Genomic DNA, 23,494 nt, shown 5'->3' on the forward strand with positions numbered 1-23,494 from the left:
TATCCTTACTTTATTTACTTGTTCAATAAAATATCTTTGTTACAGTTCTTTTATCATATAAACTCAAATTTATTCCTGTCAGAGGGACTCTAATTTTCATAGATTCTAGCACAATTATCCTGGGATGTTACAGGTAGTCCTCAATTTATGACAGCAGGGATGGACAATTTCTTATTAAATGGTGTGGTTGTTAAATGAGGCATCATGTGAATGTTCCTGATTTTATGACTTTTTTCCCATAGTCATTAAGAAAATCACCATGATTGTTAAGCGAGACATCATAGGACTGCCACTTAAGACCTTTCCAACCAGTTTCCAATTTTGTTTGTTGGAAATGGCTGGGAAGATCACAAATGGTGATTACATGACTGTGGGCTACTGCAACTGTAATCAATGCATGACCGTTACCAAGTGCCCAAATCATAGTCACATGACTGCAGGGATGCTGCAACAGATGTAAGTGTGAGGACTGTTCATAGATCACTTTTTTCAGCACTGTTGTAACTTCAAACCATCGTCAAACAAATAGTCAAGGACTACCTTTATTAGTGTAGTGTAGTGGTCTCCTATCCAATAATCTGATCAAATTCACACCTTGCTAGTTATCTTTGGCCTAGTTGACATACCTTTAAACTGAAGCTATGGCTGTGGGCATTGGCAGCACTATCCTTCTGCGGAGGTGGATCTGTACAAACTCTAACTTTTATTGGAACCTATCTGAGTGGTACTAGAGCTGTACAACAAGAGATTATGACCCAGAATATTCTAATTGTATTTGTGTCAACAGTGTTTTATTTCATACTTCTGATCGTTTCTATGTTGGAATGTTAGCTTTAGGAGATGTAATGAGGAAAAATTCCACAGCATTGAGTGGACTCCATAGAGCTTAATTTATGCAAGGATTGTGTTTACCCAGGGGATTAGAGTATTACTAGAGGGACCTTGTTACTGTTCCTGCATTTTCTTCAATCTTTTCTTCACCCTACTGTTTCACACCTTCAGCAGATCCTGAGACTATATAGCAAAGCTGTGCCAATGTATGTTTCTTTTGAATAATGCATCCACACCCCCAGCCTATCAACAACATTTCAGTTGTAGGAGAGACAGAAAATAATTTGCTTATGAAAGCTAATGCATAAGGAATGTGTAGAATCAAAACTGCCTATTGGAGAGACACTGTTTTGAGCAGTGGGCAATAGCAATAGCCTTATTTTTTGAATTATGTACAGGGTCTACTTTTACCTGCTACAGTCTGCCAAATCCTCTGGCTCATAAACCATGTTTTTCTGTTTTCAAGCATGCCATACAAAATTCTCTACTTTTCTCTTACAAAGGTAAGAGGAAAGAAGGCTACCATTCTCCCAATTACATAAGCCATAAAGTTGTAGTAGGAACACTACAATCAACAAAGATTGAGGATGATTTAAAAGGATGATATTAAAAATATTTAATAACTTCAACGAGGAGCAGTTTTAGAAACTAAGTTCAGCCTGTAGATAGCTCAAGATATATTGGGAAGAAGTTGCAGGGTATCAAGTAAGTTCACCAGCAACAGTTTTCCAAAATTTATGATTGTGGGCTATCAAATTAGTGTTGACTTTTAGTGACCATATAGACAGGGCTTTTCTGGAATGACCTGTCCCCAACCACTTCATCTGCTTTTGTAATTCAGATTGTAAAAATTAGAGGATATATATTTAGTACATGTTTCACTGTTTATTATCTTGAGAGTAAGAAGTTGTTTATAGTATGTTGGCATGGCATATGTTGGCATGGCATATGGATTAATTCATAGAGAAAACGAACAGTCTGCCGACCATTCTCCTGGGTCGAGTTTACTCAAATGGTCACTCACAATTGCTTAGAGAAGGAGGAGTAGATACTTCCTCCCTTTGAACTTGATCCATTAATTTATAATCATTGGACTACGGGATTAGGGATATCTCTTTTTAGCTGTGATGCTTAGCTGTGATGCTTAGTGGGAACAGCATTTCCTGTGGACAAAGAAATGCTGTTTTAGGATAGCAGATACTGCTTTAACAAAGTATAAAATGGCTTGTACTCAAATCCTCCCATTGGAGAGGATTCTCATCTTTCCTGAATTACCTGTTCTAGATTTGGTGTCACAAGAAGACTTTGAGAGTTTTCAACACACATGTCTGAAATTTTTAAACAACTGACACCCATTTGCTGTTTCCCCCTCAAATTACCTTTGGGATTTAGAAAAATAGACAAATATGCACAGATGCATGCAAATAAATATATAGAGCATGGGAGATGATGTACTCTATCTATCTATCCATCCATCCATCCATCCATCCATCCATCCATCCATCCTCTATGTATCTATGTATCTATGTATCTATCTATCATCTATCTATGTATCTATGTATCTATGTATCTATCTATCTATCTATCTATCTATCTATCTATCTATCTATCTATCTATCTATCTATCTATCTATCTATTATTTCTTGCAAGGAACCAGTGAATTCAGAGAAGGGAAAGAAAAGAAAAGGCATACACTATTGGCCAGCTTGAAATGGTAGCAAGAAAGCTCTGATTGTCTGCCATTTTTCTCTCTGCATTGGCTGGAAGCATTGGCATGGATTGGCTGCTAATTCTTTATGAAGTGTGAAATATATAGACAAAATTCTAATCTCTTGGTTTCTGAATAGCTCTGTAAATTTCTAGTGGAGCTCAAATCAAATTTATTTTAAAGAGATGATGAAAGTAGCTGGTGAAAATCCTCTATTCTGTTAGGCACTAAAAACAGCCCTTTTCCTTCCTGACCTGGCTATGTCAGAATACAGTCCAAACTGACCAGTTCTTGGCCTTTCCTTTTTACAGAGAATTTGCCAAAGAGAGAGAGCGAGTGGAAAATCGCCGGGCTTTCATGAAACTGAGGAGACAGCAGCAGATTGAACGGGAGCTGAATGGCTACCGGGCCTGGATAGACAAAGCAGGTAATACCAGTTGTGTTGAGGCAATTCCAAGGCCAATTAAATCAGTGGAGCTGTTGAGCTGCTCCCTCAGAGAACCACTAGAAACATTACTGAAAAAGATACCTGTCCTAGTCTTTGCACCCAATACTGTTGGCGAGACAATGAAACTACTTTTTCCTATGTTCAGTCTTGTTCTATTTGTTTCTAAAAATATGCTTTCTTTTTTTTAAGTTCCTTTTCATAAAGTTTTATTGTTATCATCTTATTTGTAAATGAAGTGTTCTGCAGCACACCTCTTGTGTAGGTGTGAGCATCTGGTGAGGTTTTGTTTTGTTTTTTGCTAAAATATTCCATGCCGTTTTTAAAAAGGCATATATCTTTTTAGCTTAAACGGGTTAGGAATCTGCATAGGACCATCACAGTGCTCTTATAAATCCCAGTAGAATGTATTCCTTGTTCCTACACAACAATATAGATGAATAATTTCATATAACATTGTTGTGATGTCATAAGAGAGCTGGGGAGAAAGTTATTTCCTGAAAAATAAGTGAAATTGACACAGTAGTTCAAGGAGAGACCTTTTTACCAGGGGTGAAATATAAAAAATTTCCCTACCGGTTCTGTGGGTGTGGCTTAATTGGTGGGTGTGGCTTGGTAGTCAGGTGACTGAATGGGCATGGTCAATAATATTAAATAATAAAAATAATAAAGTATATAAAACTTGGGAGGCACCGGTCTACCTTCTTTAAAAATAGAGGCTTCAGTCTACCAATTGCGTTTTACTGAAAGGCACCAGTCTACCTTCTTTAAAAATAGAGGCCCCGGTCTACCAACTGCGTTTTACTGAGAGGCACCGATCTGCCAAGTGCCTTTTTGTGGCAGGCACCAGACTACCTTCTTTAAAAATAGATGCACCGGTCTACTAGCTGCCTACAGCACTGATCAGCTGTAGTGCGGCCCTTTGAAGTACCGTGCCAGTCATTTAAGGCCGTTTGCAGCTATATCACCATCAAGCATTTCAGGGACAGAGAAGAGGAACAGCTAGGCATGGGCAGTGGGGGGGGGGCAGGGATTTTTGCTACTGGTTCTCCGAACTATCTGCTCCCATCACTACCAGATCGCGGGATCCAGTCTGAACCGGGAGCATTTCACCCCTGCTTTTTACCTTAAAAAGCAACTAGAGTGTATTCAAATAATTTTGCTGATGATTTCTATGAATTATTTTTGTTCTTAATTACTTAATTACTGTTTTGGTCACCACAATGTAAAAAAGATGTTGAGACTCTAGAAAGAGTGCAGAGAAGAGCAACAAAGATGATTAGGGGACTGGAGGCTAAAGCATATGAAGAACGGTTGCTGGAACTGGTATGTCTAGCTTAATGAAAAGAAGGACTAAGGGAAACATGGTAGCAGTGTTCCAATATCTCAGGAGTTGTCACAAAGAAGAGCGGGTCAAGCTATTCTCCAAAGCACCTGAGGGTAGAACAAGAAGCAATGGGTGGAACCTAACCAAGGAGAGAAGCAACTTAAAACTAAGGAGAAATTTCTTGACAGTTAGAACAATTAATCATTGGAACAACTTGCCTCCAGAAGTTGTGAATGATCCAACACTGGAAGTTTTTAAGAAGATGTTGGATAGCCATTTGCCTGAAATGGTGAGGGTTTCCTGCCTAATCAGGGGGTTGGACTAGAGGACCTCCAAGGTCCCTTCCAACTCTGTTATTCTATTCTATTCTATTCTATTCTATTCTATTCTACTCATGCATAGATTAACAGTCACATTGTCCAATCAAGGTACTGGCTGGTTGCCTGGTAACCAGACTCCTCCTCTCTGCAGCCACATGTTGGAATGTCCTTGGTTCCCACAGAAAACTATTTTATTTTGGCTACAAAACCCGCATCTAAGTATGTTCCCCCTCCCTATCCTATCTTTGCATTGTGGAAACCCTGAAGCCTCCAAAATGGCCCTAGCCAGGTTTGCTTCAGAATTGACAGTGGCTTCAGGATTGGACACCTCAAAACTTCCTGCATATCTTCAGGTTATAAGAGATTGTTTCTACCCCATCCCATCAGGTCTCACAGAAAGGGCATACTTCAGGAACTATTATTAGACTACCATAAGTCAGTACCAGGGAAACAATGCATTTTCAGTATCTGCTTGAATACCAGTCCCACCAAGAATTGATTAGCCCCAACCCTTTTGGCCTTTCATAAAGTTCTTAAGATCTGGCTTTTCTTTCAGGAAAGGGATGAGCTTGTAGATTGAATGCGTTTGTGGGTTGATGGGTTTATTCTTGGTAGCCATTTTATGTTGTATGTATTTTATTTAATTCCATTGTTTATTTCATTGATGTTTTTATTGAATTAGCCACCCAGAATCACATATATGAGATGGGTATCCATATAAATCCAGGAAATAAATGAATGGATGGATGAATACAATTTGAAACTGAATTTGGAAAAGATATAATTGCTAAATCCAAAGATGTGACTTCAGGATTTAGAATATCTGCTTGTTCTCAATAAGGTTGCATTTCCTATGAAAAAAGAAGTTTGTAATCTGGGATTCTACCTGAATATGTCATGGCTGCTGGACTATTCAGTCAACAAGTCCGACTTAATTTTAATTTCATTAATATATAGGAACACCCATCTTCCAAAAACACCAAAGAAGAAACAGGGTACAGAAGGATATTGGTAATAACACCTCTAAAAATAAATTAATTAAAAACAGAAATAAAGACAGATGGATACTTATTTATTTATTTATTTTTACCCCAGTTTTATTTTTTTAATAAATAATTCAAGGAAGCAAACATACTCTTTCCTCCTATTTTCTCCACAATCACAACCCAGCCCACACAAAGGGCCACGGTGAGGCTCAGGCTGTAAGATAGCCTGTTATTAAACACAGCTTAAACACAGCTGCCTGCAATTACTGCAGGTTCGAGTCCCACCAGGCCCAAGGTTGACTCAGCTTTCCATCCTTTATAAGGTAGGTAAAATGAGGACCCAGATTGTTGGGGGGGCAATAAGTTGACTTTGTATATAAATATACAAATAGGATGAAACTATTGCCTTACACAATGTAAGCCGCCCTGAGTCTTCGGAGAAGGGCGGGATATAAATGTAAATAAATTTTTTAAAAAACCCTGTGTAGTGGGCTGGGCTGGGAGTGACTGGCCCAAAGTCACCCGACCAGCTTTCATGTTTATGGTGGGAGTAGATCTCACTATCTCCCCATTTCTGGGCTGTTGTCTTAACCGCTAAACCAAACTGGCACACATGTATACACCAGAAGATTCAGTGCCTTTAATCAGCATGAGTCAAACTCAATGTCTTGTAATAACAGTTGCAATAGTGCAAAACTTGCTATATTCCTGGAAATTTCAATAGCAAAGTCAGCAACTATAAATTAGATATGCTTTAACGTAATTTTGAACTTCAATTTCAGATGAAATTTCATAGTGTATAGGAGTAGAGTTATGAGTTTTACAAATCAATAAAGCCTGACAAAAGGGGCTTTATTATCTTACCTGGAGAGAGTGACACAAGTAGCAATTACACAAGGTTAGATTCAGGGGTGAAATGCTCCTGGTTCGGACCAGATCACCTGATCTGGTAGTGATGGTGGCAAAAATCCCTGCCCCCCTTCCCCTGCATGCCCAGCTGAGGTTTTTTTTTTTTTTAACTTTTAAAAGCATTTTTTCTTCAGTTGAAAAAATGCTTTTAAAAGAAAGAAAAAAAGCCTCTGATGATTGCGTGGCTCAGCCAGAACCTTTTCAAAGCATTTTTGAGATTGCCAGAACCTTTTCAAAGCATTTTTTCTACAAGCTCTCTGGACAAAGAGGCTGTAAAAAATGCTTTGAAAGGGTTCTGGCGATCAGACAACTCAGCTGAAATCGTCAGAACCCTTTCAAAGCATTTTTTTACAACCTCTTCGGCTGAAGAGGCTGTAAAAAAATGCTTTTAAAGAGTTCTGGGGATCAGGCAACTCAACTGGGATCATCAGAACCCTTTCAAAGCTTTTTTACCTCTGGTGATCCCAGCTGAGTTGCCTGATCATCATAGGCTTTTCAAAGCATTTTTTTACAACCTCTTCCGCTGAAGAAGTTGTAGAAAAAAATGTTTTTAAAAGTAAAAAAAAAAAAGTTGGCCACGCCCACCCAGTCACATTAACACCCTCCCCAAGCCGTGCCCACAGAACCAGTAGTAACAAATTTTACATTTCTCCCCGGTTAGTTTGTATTTTCTTTGCAGAGCAGCTATTGAAGATAGTTTCAACATTACAGCTGGCCCTGAAATTGGTTGAACAGGTATCTCTCAGGATAGCTCCATCACTGTCATGTTGAAATATCTATATTAGTTGCTGGTTGTTTTCCAAGCACAATTCAAAGTGTTCATTTCAGTACATTTAATATTGACTGCCAAATCTGTTTATTCTATGATGGAGGCCTATTTGTGGACAAATTGCACCATCCTCATTATGATCCAAAATCATATTTTAGAGAATTGTGCTGCCATTTTAATGTTTATATTTCTAAAGATGTTTATTTGTAAAATAGAAAGCAATAACCGAATCTTATATTGGCAAAATAGCTGGGAATTGTTTTCTGTCAAGCACCAATTAGCCAATTAAATGACATTTTGCCAGTGGGATATTTCTTATTAGAGAATGTTTTGAACTGAGCAAAGGTATTTGACATTACATCAGGGTCCTCAAACTACAGCCTGCGGGCCGCATATGGCCCACTGAAGCCATTAATCCAGCCCGTGCAGGACCATGAGACTGCTCTGCCCACATCTCCCCACTCACCCGCTGGCCCCCACTCTTCAGCCGAGCACAGGACTTACCTTAAAGCCCCATGGGCTGGAATTGGAAGGTAAGGCTAACATTTTTGGCCTGCAGAGTGCTTCTGGAGATGGAGGAGGTGAAAAACAGGATGTGTGGATGCCCTGGGAGGCCAAAAATGGGCCTGGTTTAGCCTGTTTTTTGCCTGAAGAGTGCTTTTGGATATGGGAGGTGAAAAATGGGGCCTTTTTAGCCAGTTTTTAAACTGCAGAGTGCCTCCCCTGCCTCCAGTAGCAATCTGTAGGCCAAAATCAGGGCAGACTGAGGGCTCCTGAGGAGTCCGCATGCCCCATTTTGGACCTTCCCTGCCTCCAGAAGATAGAGAGAGAGGGGGGGAGAGAGAGAGAGGGAGGGAGGGAAAGAGAGAGAGAGAGATAAGAGACACAGAGAGAGACAGAGAGAGACTTGTTGATTGTAAACTCCTTGGGGCTGAGAAGAATTGCTGCAAAACAGTTTCCTGAAGTGAACCACTAGACTCCTAAACAACTGAAAAAACGATCGTAAAAAGAAAAGTCAACCAAAAGAGCAACATGAAAACAAAAGCAAATAAAACACCCCCAGGAGCAAAACCAATTAAAGTTTAATTTTTGTGCACTGTTTAATGGACTGCTAAATTGGCCATGCCCACCTAGTCACATGCCCACCTAGCCACACCCCACCCAGTCATATGACCATGTAGCCACGCCCCACCCAGCCAGTCCATCCCCACAGCAGTCTGATGGACTGTGAATTTGGCCCCCTGTTTAAAAGGTCTGAGGACCCCTGCATTACATCTTTGTATCCACTGACTCATTGATTTACCTCCACATAAACTGGTTTCATAAAGGTTTTCTTTACTTTGATCTCACAGTAATAAATCATAGTATTATTGTTCAGGGATGAAGGGGTTAATTTATTCCAAAATTGGCTAATCTGTTCTCCCCCCACCCATCCCTGACACAAGCAAACAAACAAACAAAAGTGAGCAGAGCAATCCTTTCCAATGAATGGTATTCTTATGCTTTGTTCAGCAAGGAAAAAAGAGCTGACATAAGATAACGTTAAGCAGACAGTGAAAGAGAAAATGTTAAGAGTTTGTTATCGTGTCCCATTCCTCTTTCTGTGCCTAAAAAGGATAGATTGTTCATATTCCTTTGCTACTCTAACTTGATTTTGTGCCTCCAATATTTTCATGCTCTTATTAGAATAGAATAGAATAGAATAGAATAGAATAGAATAGAATTTATTGGCCAAGTGTGATTGGACACACAAGGAATTTGTCTTGGTGCATATGCTCTCAGTGTACATAAAAGAAAAGATACGTTCATCAAGGTACAACATTTACAACACAATTGATGGTCAATATATCAATATAAATCATAAGGATTGCCAGCAACAAGTTATAGTCATACAGTCATAAGTGGAAAGAGATTGGTGATGGGAACTATGAGACGATTAATAGTAGTGCAGATTCAGTAAATAGTCTGACAGTGTTGAGTCTGACAGTGTTGAGTTTACCAATGAAACTGTTATGTATATTTTGTTTTGGAAGCCACTTTCAAGTTTCTGATATTCGAACTCAAGGCAAAAAGGTATAGCTCTAAGCGGAATACGTGATGCTTTCTTCTCCCTTGATTGTGATGCTTCAGCCTAAGATAGCAATAGCACTTAGACTTATTTCTCATTTCATAGTGCTTTTACAGCCCTCTCTAAGCAATTTACAGAGTCAGCATATTGCCCTCACCAATCTGGGTCCTCATTTTACCCACCTCGGAAGGATGGAAGGCTGAGTCAACCTTGAGCCTGTTGAGATTCGACCTGCCAAATTGCAGGCAGCCGGCAGTCAGCAGAAATAGCCTGCAGTACTGTGTTCTAACCACTGCTTGGAAACCCTTTGAAAAAGACTAAATTTTTGATTCTTTAAAGCTGTCCTGGGAACCTTAGATGTTTAAATATGTTACTCTGTTCCGTTGGAATAATTTCATTTTAAGCTTATTTTGTGCTGCTTTATTGTCTTACCTCCCCCTTTTTATTAACCCTCTTTCCCCTATTTCTATGGATATGAGAACTGAGAACTGTTTGCTTCACTAAAGTTCAAGAAAGCTAAGCAACTGAATAACTAAATTATAAATCTTTCTATAGAGGAAGTAATGCTGGCTGAAGAGAACAAAAATTCTGGCACATCAGCCTTAGAAGGTAAGGCTCCTTCTCTCTCAAAAAATATCAATTAACTTCTCTCTTATTGATTCATAGTACACTTGCTGTCACAATCACACGTCACTTAACTGCTTATGCACAGCCCATGCATGTTTGTCAGTAGAAGATGGGGTGAAACTGCCTGCATGCCACACATCCAGGTTTTGCTACCTTTCTGTCTATTTATGGAGACAGCCAAAAGTGGAGAAAGAAGGGGATTTGCAATGAAGAAGCAGCAGGGCATGAATATGTGTCCCCTACATGTTTTTTCTTTGTGATTGCTCCCCAATTGTGCTATTTGATCAGGTATGGCGAATAAAAAAGTCTAGCAGCCAGGAAGGCATCACATGTCAGGTTTGTCAAGTGATCCAGGTGCTGGCATACGCAAACATCCCAGATACAGATATTTGGGTCAGTTCAACCCAGTGGTGAAATCTGAACCAGTTTACTACCGGTTCGCTGGCTGTCCATGTGTGCCATGCACACATGCATAGTGCGCAGCACGCACCAAATACAAGGTGCATGCACGTGCACACACAGTGCACACCAAAAGGAGGCATGGGATAAGTAGAACAATGCGCAGGGGTGATCAACTGTGGCACGTGATCTTTTTTTTTTACTTTTAAAAGTATTTTTTTACAACCTATTCGGCAGAATAGGTTGAAAATAATGCTTTTAAAAGTTAAAAAAAAGGCTCTAACAATTAGGTAGCTCAGCGGGGATCGTCAGACCCTTTTTTACCTTTTAAAAGCATTTTTAATAACCTATTCAGCCGAATAGGTTGTAAAAAATGCTTTTAAAAGTAAAAAAAAGGCTCTGACAATCGTGCGGCTCAGCTGTGATCATCAGAGCCTTTTTTTAACCTTTTAAAAGCATTTTTTAAAAGAAGTGGCAAGCGGGCAAGCAGGCGATTGGGTGATTGAGCAATTGGGGGGGCATGCGTGTGGGGACAGGGATTTTTGCTACTGGTTCTCTGAACCACCCGCCACCATTGTTACTGGATTGGCCGATCCGGTCCGAACCAGGAGCATTTCACCCCTGGTTCAACCTATTAACAAGCAAGGGTAGCATAGGGTTTCCATATCAGATGATAACCCCATCTCTACTGCACCTAACATTGAAATGTCAACAAATGGTCTAATTTTAAGTTTTGATAATCTAATATAATATCCATTTAAAAAGAAAAAAAAACCCTGTTACTTCTGCAAAATAATTACAGGTGGTCCGTTTTTAGTAATTGCCCCATTGAGCAAATATGGATAGTTTTCATCATGATGGTGATGAAAAAGTAACCTCATGGCCAATCCTTGTTTTTTACAACCTTCACAAATCTGCAAAGCTGAAAGATGGAATTAAATCATAAGCACAATGGTGGTTTCATTTTGTGACTGCCTTGCATAGCAACCAAAGTGCTGGTCTCAATTATGGTAGCTAAATGAGAACTACCTAAATATGGAAAAGAAAAAAAATACTGTACGTAGAGAAAATAGTTAAAAAAGAACTAACAAAGCATAGATACTGTATACAATTGTGACTTTTTTTAAAAGAGTAAATTAATATGTGTCCATTCGGGATTTTACCGATTGGTTTTTCCCTTATTTTTATAAGGAGTCCATTGAAAGGTTGAAAGTGACCCCACATGAATCCAGTATTTTAGTATGAAGTAGACAGTTTTTTTCCAACAAAACAAAGTGCTATCTTCTTGGCAACACTCCAAGTTCAAGAAATCTAACACTTTTCTTAGACAAATGGATTTCAAGTTTTCAGTATATAGTTCAGTATTTTTAAGCCATATTTCTCTTTGAAAATTATTATTAATAATACTTTGGATATCAGACCATACAGAGTAATTGTAGAATAAACCCAAATTATAAATATCCTCCCAGCTTTAGTTTATCTATAGTTGATGTCAGCCATAACAAATATACAAGCATACATATACATATCCCCTGTCCTGATCATCACGCTCCCCAGATTATGGCTTGGCAATGAATCACAGATCTCTGAATACTTCATTATTTTGTTCCGCTCCTCAGCTAGATTTTAGAAGACTCAGATATGGGTCAGCTCGATTAGAAATTGTACTGAGATATGGATAACGTTGTCTCAGTGAACAATGATAACAGGGTTTTACAGCCCTGGGGCCATGTCTTCTACCTCCTCCCCTTCCAAATGAATGGATACATGGTGCAACACTTAATGGTTTTGGAAGTAAGCAATTCTTGTATGCTTACATAGCATTCATCTCTGCCCTGGGAACAACTGGTTCCTAGTTTAACCCTCATAATGATCTAGAAATTATATCTAAAGGAAAATTTTATGAGATATATAACAAAGAATTCATACACTGAAGTGACAAAAGTAGGTGGAGTTAAGTGATATGTATTATATCATAAGGCAAGGCATAGTATATATACCCAATGAAGTGCCTACCATTGTTGGCTCTCATTATAACTGTACCTCCAGGAATAATTGAGTTTCTGCTCAGTTATTATAAAGTAAAAGTTAGGAACTGCCCACTCTTACTTCATAACAGAGGTAATATTTATTGGTGTGCTTTTTCTTCTCCTTTTTTAGTACTTAGGAGAGCAACTATTAAAAGGAACCGGACAGAAGCCATGAATCGTGATTCTAGTGATGAGCGTGTGGATATCTCATCTGTGGGTAAGATGAAATTAACAATGTTTGTTCTTCAGCTAGTTAAGGTACCTCATTCTACTACAATATAATATTTGTCCCAAATCATGGAACAGCTACATTCAAACAGAAGTGAAGAAACAGATCAGACTTATAGTAAGTAAAGTGGACAATTGTATATTTGTTATACTACAGCTGCTATGCAGTCAACCGGAGATGCTACTTGTTCTGTTTCCCTCCCCCAATACTCCCAACAAAGAGTCAGTCAAAGGCCTTCTTTTCTAATTTATTTACATAGATAAATGTCCTGGCCACATCTACCTGGCCACATCTACCCTGCCTGCCTGCCAAGTCTCTGGAGATAACGAGGAAATTATAGATAAGGCCAGAATTACTCACGAATATATTCTTCCCCCCATTGATACAGTTTGCCCGCGCAAATTCATTGCTTTGTCCAAGACAAAAAACCAGGAAGTCCCGCCTCCTATTTATAGTCTCTGCAGATGTCACTGCATGACCATCATTCTTTGGCTTTGTCCCAACGCTTCCTCTGCTGTGCACGCCGATCACGTCTGCGCAGTCTTGCATCACTCCAAAACTGTTCTTGGGGCGTTGCCAAATCAGAAGGCTCGGGAGAATGAGGCCTTGCCGGCCCCTCCTTCTCCCTTTGGGTGGGTGCCAGGGAGGGAGAGGGCCCAAGAGAAGCAGGCCTTGCCAGATCTTCTCCCTCACTTTCTGAATCATCCGAGTCCAGGAGTCCGGGTCCAGGAACCTGGGTCACAACACTACTCCTGTACATTTTTCCATTGTTGCTCCCTGTAATGTTTTATGGATAGAAGGTAGGAAGAAAATATTTCAAACTGGTAAGAAAAGGCCTCAAGATGGAAGAGACAATGACAGAATAACTATAAGCTTTTTAATAATTAAAGCCTATTATGCATTCTACTAGCTCTTAGCACTTCTTATCTCTCTTCTTTATTCCATTGTAGGAACCCCACTCGCTCGATCCAGCATCAAAAGTGCAAAATTGGATGGGGCCTCATACTTCCGACACAAGGAACGCCTCCTACGGATCTCTGTTCGTCACATGGTGAAATCCCAGGTGTTCTATTGGCTTGTCCTGGGCATAGTGGCCCTCAACACGGCTTGTGTGGCTATTGTCCATCACAAACAGCCTGCATGGCTTACACACCTGCTAAGTAAGTGATGGAGTTCTGTGTTGTTCACGCAACATTCTTGTAACCAAAAACAAGGAACGGTAGCCTAGAACCAACTGCATTATAAGCAAAAGTGTCTCACCTCCACACAGAGACTGAGCACTACCAAATGGAATTTTGGTGATTGTGGAGCGTAAGCATATTGTGACAGAAATTTAGATCAGAATTATATTCCATTGAGGAAATGTTCTCATGAGGCAATTCATGAGAGCAGCGATAAATCTCCTTCTTACCTCCACAATTAAGTTAGGACAAATCCTCAGTTACATTTACTGGAGAGAATGATATTGAAGTTTCTCAATGCATAACCCAAAAGAAATGCAACCCAAAAAGTAGCTATATGAAAATATCTACATTTTCCTGAATATTGTAATGTAGTTCACAATTTGTTAATGTGTGCAGAATGAATATATTAGGAGAAAGTGAAAAAGAAAATGCATATATTAGGAAAACATATAGAATGCATTCACATTTTCAAATAGACCAGTTTTTAGAATTGTAAATTGAAATAGTCATGTTTCTGTTATTACTGACCTCATTCCTTTTTACTCTTACCAATAAAATGGGCAGCCCACATTATTTTGTTGATGGTGTTACAGACTTAATTTGGTAATGGCATCATGGGTGCTTATAAACAAAATTGTATATGCCACAATAGCACCCCAGATTAATAATAGCCAGAAGAACAACAGGCCTGGAAACAATAGCAAGTCAGAAGAACAAAATTGTGAAATTATTGATTAACTTTTGCAAAAAGCCGAATCTGGAGAATAATGTTTGACTCTTGAGTTCTGAAGACCACAACTGCTAACTCAAACCACTAAATTCCCTACAGCAGGTGTACTGCTTGTACATGAAATAAGGGGCAAAAGAAGTAACATGCTTCTTACCAATTTTGCTAAAGTAAACTAAAGTAAATTAAAATAATTCGCATCATTAGGTGTCCAGAAAGAAGAATGCTTGAAGGATAGTTAGAGCAGAGATGGACTAACTTCTAACTTCTTTGGATACATTACCATTTATTTTTATTGCAGACATCTGTGTTTTAATGATATTGAGAGGCTGACTCAAATAAAATCTCTTAAATATCTGGTTTGATCATATAAAAACACAACTTACTTTGTAAGAATACCAGCAGGGAAAAGCTCATCAGCAGAAATTGGGCAATGATCCACTGATGTGCCTTCTAATTTATTCTTGGAAGTTGGATAGAGAAGCAATTTTTATCATGTTCCCCACATTTTTATATACTGCAGTCATAAAGACTCTTTCTAGTACCCAGGATGATTGTAACTAACTTTTCTGACCCGTGTTGTTTGATTGGGTACCCAATTAGGTAGAGAAATTTGACAATGTCAGCCTGGTATTTGAGGGTATATGGTTCATTTTTATAAATTTTCTTTCAAAAATATATGAGACAGAAAGGTAGAACTGGAACTAACCCACATGGATGGCTTTCTTTCAGACTACGCAGAGTTTATCTTTCTGGGCCTGTTCCTCCTCGAGATGTCCTTGAAGATGTATGGAATGGGACCACGTCTTTATTTCCATTCTTCTTTCAACTGTTTTGACTGCGGGGTAAGCAGGGCAAATGATAATGAAGGAAATAAGTTAGTTGGAGGAAATGCACTGATGGTAATAAACCCTTATAAATGAATAGGGCAGAGAATGTGGTGCCATAAATGAGCAGGTTTTACAGTAATTTGATTAAACTGATGGTTATGTGTGCAGTCCCTCTATGTAGTCTATGTAGGTCAGAAGGAAGGTGTTTTTTCAAATTTATCTATCAAGGTACAGCTCTTCCTACAAAAGTGGATTTTTGGAAAAATATCACTGCTACAGGTAAAAATATAGCGGGAGATAGTTTTATTGTATAGAGCCAGAAATATTATGGATGGATGGATGGATGGATATAAAAGAAGCAATGATTTTGCTCATTGGTAATTTCTACCAGTGGGAATGAAAAAGAAAATAGAGCAGATAAAAATATCACAGCATAGTGAGAAAAGAACATAGAAAAAAAAACAGAAAAAGAATAGAATAGAATAGAATAGAATAGAATAGAATAGAATAGAATAGAACAGAATAGAATAGAATAGAATTTTTTATTGGCCAAGTGTGATTGGACACACAAGGAATTTGTCTTGGTGCATATGCTCTCATACATAAAAGAAAAGATACGTTCATCAAGGTACAACATTTACAACACAATTGATGGTCAATATATCAATATAAATCATAAGGATTGCCAGCAACAAAGTTACAGTCATACAGTCATAAGTGGAAAGAGATGGGTGATGGGAACGATGAGAAGATTAATAGTAGTGCAGATTTAGTAAATAGTTTGACAGTGTTGAGGGAATTATTTGTTTAGCAGAGTGATGGCCTTCGGGAAAAAACTGTTCTTGTGTCTAGTTGTTCTGGTGTGTAGTGCTCTAATAATTCTATTCTAAAAAAAAAAAAAAGAAAGAGAAAGAAAAAGAAAAAAGAAAAGATTATAAGGAAGTGGCTTCTGATCTTATTGACAATGGCTATAAATTGATTTATACTTTATCTTCTCTCCTTAAGGATTTATCTTCTCTCCCAACTATAAAGCATTGTTTCCTGCTTTACATATGCTATCTTTTCAAATCACCAAACTCATCAATGACAACTTCATTTTTGTCTTTTTTTAGGAAAATGTCCATAAACTGTTTCCAGTTACTAATAAATATAGTTGTTGATCTTTCTGTAATCAAACAAGTTAGTTTTGCCGCCTTTGCTAGTTCTGTCATATTCATCATCCATTGCTCTGCTTTAGGTCTTTCTATTTTTGTGCAGGTGGTAATGTTGCAGCAATAATCATACATAAAAATAGCAAAACCATTGCTTCTTTCTTGTTTCTTGTGCAATGTTTCTTTCTTGTCCTTTCTCTTAATGGGCAAAATCCAAGAATATCCAGTCCTAATTGGTTAAAAAATAATTTCTCTCCAGAAAATAGTTGGAACTACAATTCTGTAAGGTGGAAGCTTCTAACACAAGCAATTTGGCATTGCTAAGAAGCCACTGTTTTTAGGATTCTTTGAAAGAAGCTCTGATTACTTAATTGCCATAAAACTAGCCAGTGTGTTGTTTCTATTAGGGTTCAGTGATTCAGTACTTTGCATTGTTTTCAGATGATGGATTTTATACAATTTAGAACGCCAAGTAGCTCTAAAATGAATGAAATAAAATACGTAGCAGGTTCATTGTTGCTATTGCTTAGTTTCATTTCAAAGTATAAATATGTGTGTTGATCTTGTGTGCGCAAGACAGCACAAATGTCTGAAGCGCCTTTTGAGAAGGGGAATTGTTCATGTTGGTTGAAAGAGATTATAATTGGGATTATAGTCGAATATAGTCTCCTCAGAGGGCTGCAATTTGGAGACCACTGTCTTATTTCAGGACTTCTGCACATGTTTTCTCTCTTAGGTTACAGTGGGGAGCATCTTCGAAGTAGTTTGGGCTATCTTTAGACCTGGGACCTCTTTTGGGATTAGTGTCTTGCGAGCTCTACGACTTCTACGGATCTTTAAAGTCACAAAGTGAGATTTATTCTACCTGTTTTGTCAGTGTTTCCTTTGTCCTTTTTCTCTGCCTTTTTGATTATTTGATTGACAGATAATAACTTCCCCCTTTTCCTTTGCCATCCTTAGTGTTAATAATATTGGGCTATCTACCTATAGAAAGCTAAGCAAAAATTTAGAAAGCTATAACTGATATAATAACACATAATTCTCCTTTATATACCATACACACCCATGCTCATAAATTTTCCTTGGAACATAGTGAGAGTTTCAGAAGACTGGAAAACAGCTAACATGGTTCCAATATTTAAGAAACAGAAAAAGTTGACTCAGGAAACCACAGACAGAGTCGCTTGACACCAATACCTGGGAAAATTCTACAAAAAACAATTAAACAGTGGGCGTTTGAGCATTTAGAAACAAATAGGGTAATTATCAGAATCCAGTATGGATTTGTTAAAAACAGGTCACGCCACACAAATCTTATTGCTTTCTTTGATGAGATGACTAGATTAGTTGAACAAAAAAGTGCTGTGAATGTAGTATATTTAGTCTTCGGGAATTGGTAAGGCTAGTCTCCTTCTTGATAAAGTGGAAAAATGTGGGCTGGATGTTCCTGCTATAAGATGGACTCACTACTTGGCTGAACAACTATATCCAATATGTGATCCTTTATTTATTTATTTATTTTGTCACAACAATATATGTAGGTATCATACAAAAAGATTAATGTACCTCAAGGTTATGCCTTGGACTTAGATGAAGGAACAGAAGTCATGCTGATAAAATATGTGGGGGATACAAGTGGGGGAAAGGGATATGCAGGCTTAAGATTCAAAAGGAACTTGAAAATTTTGAACATTGAGTGCTATCCTACAAATGTTGTTCACTGTTGAGAAATGTAAGATTCTGCTTTTTTTTTTTAATTTGAATTTATATCCCGCCCTTCTCCGAAGACTCAGGGCGGCTTACACTGTGTTAAGCAATAGTCTTCATCCATTTGTATATTATATACAAAGTCAACTTTATTGCCCCCAACAATCTGGGTCCTCATTTTACCTACCTTATAAAGGATGGAAGGCTGAGTCAACCTTGGGCCTGGTGGGACTTGAACTTGCAGTAATTGCAAGCAGCTGTGTTAATAACAGACAGACTTAATCTGCTGAGCCACCAGAGGCCCCTATCTTTAAGTAAGAAAAGCCATATCTACAGAAAAATATACAAGATTGGTAGTATCTGGCTTAGCAATAGTACTTGCAGGGAAGATCTAGGATTCTTGGTACATTACAAGTTAAGAATGTCCCAGCAATGTTTTGCAGCTGCCAAAAAAGCCACTGCAGCATCAATAGAGGTTTGGTGTCAAGGTCAGAGGGAGTGATGAACCACTCTATGCTGCACCTATCAGGCCACATCAGGAATACTGTATACAGTTAAAAAGATACTGAGGAACTGGAAAAAGTGCAGGGAAGAGCAACAAAGATGGTAAAGAGCTTGGGGGCTAAATCTTGTTATGTTTTGTTTAAAGATGAGAGGATTAAGGGGAGGTATGATAAAAGTCTTCTGATACATGAAGGGGTGTCACAGGGAAGATGCATTAGATATATTCTCCCTAGCTTCTGAGGAAAAGACAAAAACCAATGGATAGAAGCTTTACAGTGAGAGATATCTGAACTAAAGAGGAATTTCCTGATTGTGAGAACTATTAAGCAATGGAGCAGCTTGCTTTCCATCACTAGAAGTTCTCAAGAAAATACTGGGCAGTGATTTGCCAGAATGGTATGAACATTCCTGCTTTGGGCAAGGAGTTAAACTAGAAGACCTTCCAACCCTAGGATGCTATGTTACTATGGCAAAATTCAGCTAAATTCTGGTTACCCAAATAAATCCTGGTGTATCCAAATAAAACAATTTGTGATGCTTTTGGAAGCAGGCTATAACCACATCTGGATTTTCCAGGTATTGGGCTTCCTTGAGGAATTTGGTGGTCTCTCTGATGAGTTCTATGAAGTCTATTATCAGCCTGCTCTTCCTCCTTTTCCTCTTCATTGTAGTCTTTGCTCTACTTGGGATGCAGCTTTTTGGTGGCAGGTAAGTACATAACCAAAGAATGCTTCTTTAATATGTCACCCAAAATGCTAGATTATTCCAAAAAACATTCCATAACATTTTCCAATAATGCTACTTAATGCTTAAGTGCCCTAGGAGAAGCAATTGCTTATGCAAGATATGAGGGCCTAGTTAAATTGATTCTGAAGAAAGATTTTGGAAGATGTGCCTTTCTTCTATTTTGCAGATTTACTGCACAAACATAATACTCAGTAGCTGTCACAGAAATAAGCATTCTAACATTCTTTCATTTGCTTTTTAAAAATTGCTTCAAAGATTCATAGCTCTCACTTCTGGGTTTGGAAATTTGTACACATTGGCAATTCGTTAGAATCCAGAGAAGCGGCAGAAGATTGAGATCATGCTTTCAATGATAAGGAGATACAATTAAATATCTAAAACAAATAGTGATTGCTCTCCATTGATCTTCAAAGATAATCCCTGAATTATCTTTTCAGCTATATTATCACTCTATTCTCTTGCCCTGATTCTATTTGTTCTGCCATGCAGGGGCCATTTAGATGATCAGCCCCCTGCAGGAATCCAAATTAAAACATCCCAGACAATGGCTGTCTGGATTTCATGCGAGCAAATTCAGTAAAAGGAAGTCCATCATTTTTCTGAAATGTAGAATTACAGAAAGAGACCACAAGGTTGGATAATTCAACTTTTTGCTCTCTTCTAGAGTCCTAGCATTAATGTTCACATTTGTTTTCTTTTCTAAACAGATTTAATTTTATGGATGGCACTCCTTCGGCAAATTTTGATACTTTTCCTGCAGCCATCATGACAGTTTTCCAGGTATAACTCAGTGCTTTGCAACCTGGTATTAGAGAAATTAAATCTAACATACAGGCTTTTACTACAGTAGTTTATTTTCAGGGCGGGGGCACCGTAATATATCAGGAAGGTTCTGCTCTTAAAAAATGATAATTAAATGTCAGAGTGATGTCCTTTCCTCTTTGTAACGTATGATGAAATAAATTGCATGTCCTGATTTGGTGCATTTTTCCTAACCTTATTGATAATAAGCGGTATGGATGCTATAGAGGGGAGCCCACTGAGAATGGAAAGGCATTTCAGAACAACTGGGAAATCTGAGACTATATCATCAAAAAATCATTTTGGAGGAAATACAGATTTCTCTCTAGAGCCAAACTATCATCCACCTTTCCAAATCCAAAATAACGTGATTAGTTAAGTGTCAATCAACAGATGTGAAATATTTGAACAAAAGATCCAAATAAGGATCTTCTCCCCATCAGCTTGAAAAAAATAATAAATAGTACTGGAATTTTACTTCGAAGGATGCAATAAAACATTGAGGCCTGGTTTACAGATCAAGCTAATTTCAGACTTGTTTAATTGTGGTTGTTGAACAATTCATAATGCCTAGCTGCAGATCATATGCTCTGCAAAGCCACTATCAAATCACATTACTGCTTAGTAAGATGTGTGAACCTGGTCAATTGCTAAGAAAATATTTAAATAAGAGGGAGCAAGATAACAAGCCCCACATTTGGTGCAATTAAAAGTGCAAATTTTAACCTATGAAGCCCTATATAGTTTGACACCAATTTCCCTTTAAAGACCACCTACTCCAACTAAAGTCAATTCTCCTTATAAAAACATCTCCAGAAAAATGACTTATAGTTCCCTGCTACTGTGAAGTTGGAGGGACGAGGCTAGTACAAAATATTTCTTTGTAATATTTACTTATTATTAAACTTCTATGCCACCAATCTTACTGCGGCAACGCCAGGCGGCTTACAATTATATAATAAAAAACCCTCAATTATAGAACACTTCCCTAAAAAAAAAACTATATTAAAAAGCTACATCAATTCCAATGTTATTGCTCTTCTGGAAGCAAGTCAAAACAGAGCTGTTCCAGAGGGCTTTTAAAATTTAATTTATTGAAAGAACACCATAAATATGTTTTATAATATTCTTTGTAATTGTTGTTTTATTATATTTTAGATACTGTATGCTTATACATTTTGTAATTATCTTTGTGCAACTTGGAGAATCATTTGATTGTGATGTCTTAGAAATTAAATCAGTTCAACAATCAGTCAGTACTGAGTGGGTACAGAAGCAGTATGGACCTTAAGCTAATTGCATAGGACTCAAATCAACTCCCAAGAATGGGTTCAACTCCTTTTTTTGTTTCATTTTCTTTCTGTCAGGCAAAGATAACATTTTTTTAAAAAAAATAAAGCCTCTACAACAGCAATTTAATAAAAATGCCCACATGATTTAATAGTTAAATAAATTTGAATTGCAAGGGCAAGAACTAGAATTCACAAGTGAACAATTTATAATTGGAATAATTTGATCAGACCGGCTGAAAACTTTATAAATATCTTAATTTTTTAAATTATGAAATCTATACTCCACTTCATGCTTATGTACACAATTAAAACTACCAATCATCAAACAATAAAAAGGGAAAACTAAGAAGCTTAGTGAACTAATTCTCATCACAAAACAGTTTTTGTTGCTCATTTCTTTTAACATTCTTCTGAATCAACATTCCTAATCCTATGTAAATTTTTCAAGTTATTGTCAAAGTCATCAGTTACCAGAATCACCCAGTACAATTCTTCATTCCTTAATAACAATCCACCAATTGATTTTTTTAACCTTCGGCTCCCCATCACTACACTGTCCTAGCCTTTTCTTATTTATATAAAGTCTGGGCATGGGCAACACAGAAATGAAATGAAATGAAGAATTGAGTTCTGAGATGTTCTTCTTGTCAAAGTTTCCACTTGTATTTTTAGCTATAAACAACTATAACTGTAACCGTAACAACTAACTTATTAATTGTAAGGTATCTCTGGCTAAATTAAAGAAACAAACTTTTCACTAGAATTGGGGAAAAATAAATCTTTTTTGTGTGTGTTTACAATTTAGTATTAGTAATCTGCCTATGCCTGGAACAATAACACTCCTGCTGAAGGAATTGGATTAGCACATGGGAGTCCTTCGCCAATGGAATTAACTATATGTGTTTCACTATCTTTTGGCCTATCCTACCTTGAAGGGTGATATAAGATAAAATAAAGGGAGACCCCTCTGAAAGCTCCCTTGAACTTAGGAGGAGAGGTAGAATAGAAATCAAATCAAATTAACTCTTTGTTTAGATATTAACAGGTGAAGATTGGAATGAAGTGATGTACAATGGAATTCGCTCTCAAGGTGGCGTCAGCTCAGGAATGTGGTCATCCATCTACTTCATAGTCCTCACATTGTTTGGGAATTGTATCCTTCTTAATGTATTGTTTTGAAATATAAGTTATAACATTTGACTGTAGAAAGTAGTAATGGGAGCATTTCTGTCAACATCTGTAGGACTCATCATTAGGGTATCTTTTTTTTTTTTTTTTTTGTTCAAAAAGTTTTTATTGGTCAAAAAAGGTTTATACAAATACATATCAGGTATGGTAAATTTTCATTTTTCTTATCCAGGATAAGAATTTTGCTCAAATTTTTTAACACATACAACAGCCATATGGCAAGCAGGTGACACGAAGTAGCTAAGTTTACAAATCTTACATACGCAATAAAGAAGGGTCAAGAATAAACAGAATATCATACAAAAGAGAATAAGGAAAACCAACACAATACCAAATATCTTTATCACTTCCTAGTTTTGGATCTCAGAACTCTGGGTTCAGCCTGACCCAACTCCAGGGCGCAACAGCGGCAGCCGCCACCGCCCATGGCCTATAACCTCCCCTTCTTCAATTCCTGGGTCATCTGATTCCAGGAGGGCTTTGTGTTCCTCCACGTAGGCCGTAGCCTCCGCAATTGTACTAATTTTTTTCGTAATGCCCTCCCGGAAAATCATCAATCCCTCTGGCATCAGCCATCTGTAGCCTACTCCTTCTGGTACAATTTGCTTGACAAAAAGTAATATTTCTTTCTCATTTCACGTACCTGTCTGGGAATCTGCCTCAGAATGGCTATCTCCCTGCCCCTGTAAGTCAGTGCCCCACTCCTATGTTTTC

The 23,494-nt window shown here is 37.9% G+C and overlaps 1 protein-coding gene across 1 annotated transcript in view; it reads left to right on the forward strand.

Annotated features, from left to right (window-relative positions):
• The window catches only part of CACNA1E (calcium voltage-gated channel subunit alpha1 E), a 334,730-nt gene that overhangs the window by 200,870 nt on the left and 110,366 nt on the right, over positions 1-23,494 (forward strand). The window contains exons 8-16 of the mRNA XM_058178755.1: positions 2,852-2,967; positions 9,920-9,973; positions 12,551-12,637; positions 13,600-13,809; positions 15,293-15,405; positions 17,278-17,390; positions 19,329-19,460; positions 20,207-20,279; positions 22,628-22,745. Of these exons, the coding sequence (XP_058034738.1) occupies positions 2,852-2,967; positions 9,920-9,973; positions 12,551-12,637; positions 13,600-13,809; positions 15,293-15,405; positions 17,278-17,390; positions 19,329-19,460; positions 20,207-20,279; positions 22,628-22,745 (1,016 nt within the window). The remainder of the gene's footprint in view (positions 1-2,851; positions 2,968-9,919; positions 9,974-12,550; positions 12,638-13,599; positions 13,810-15,292; positions 15,406-17,277; positions 17,391-19,328; positions 19,461-20,206; positions 20,280-22,627; positions 22,746-23,494) is intronic.

The sequence above is a fragment of the Ahaetulla prasina genome, chromosome 3, assembly GCF_028640845.1.
Source record: "Ahaetulla prasina isolate Xishuangbanna chromosome 3, ASM2864084v1, whole genome shotgun sequence".
NCBI lineage: Eukaryota > Metazoa > Chordata > Lepidosauria > Squamata > Colubridae > Ahaetulla > Ahaetulla prasina.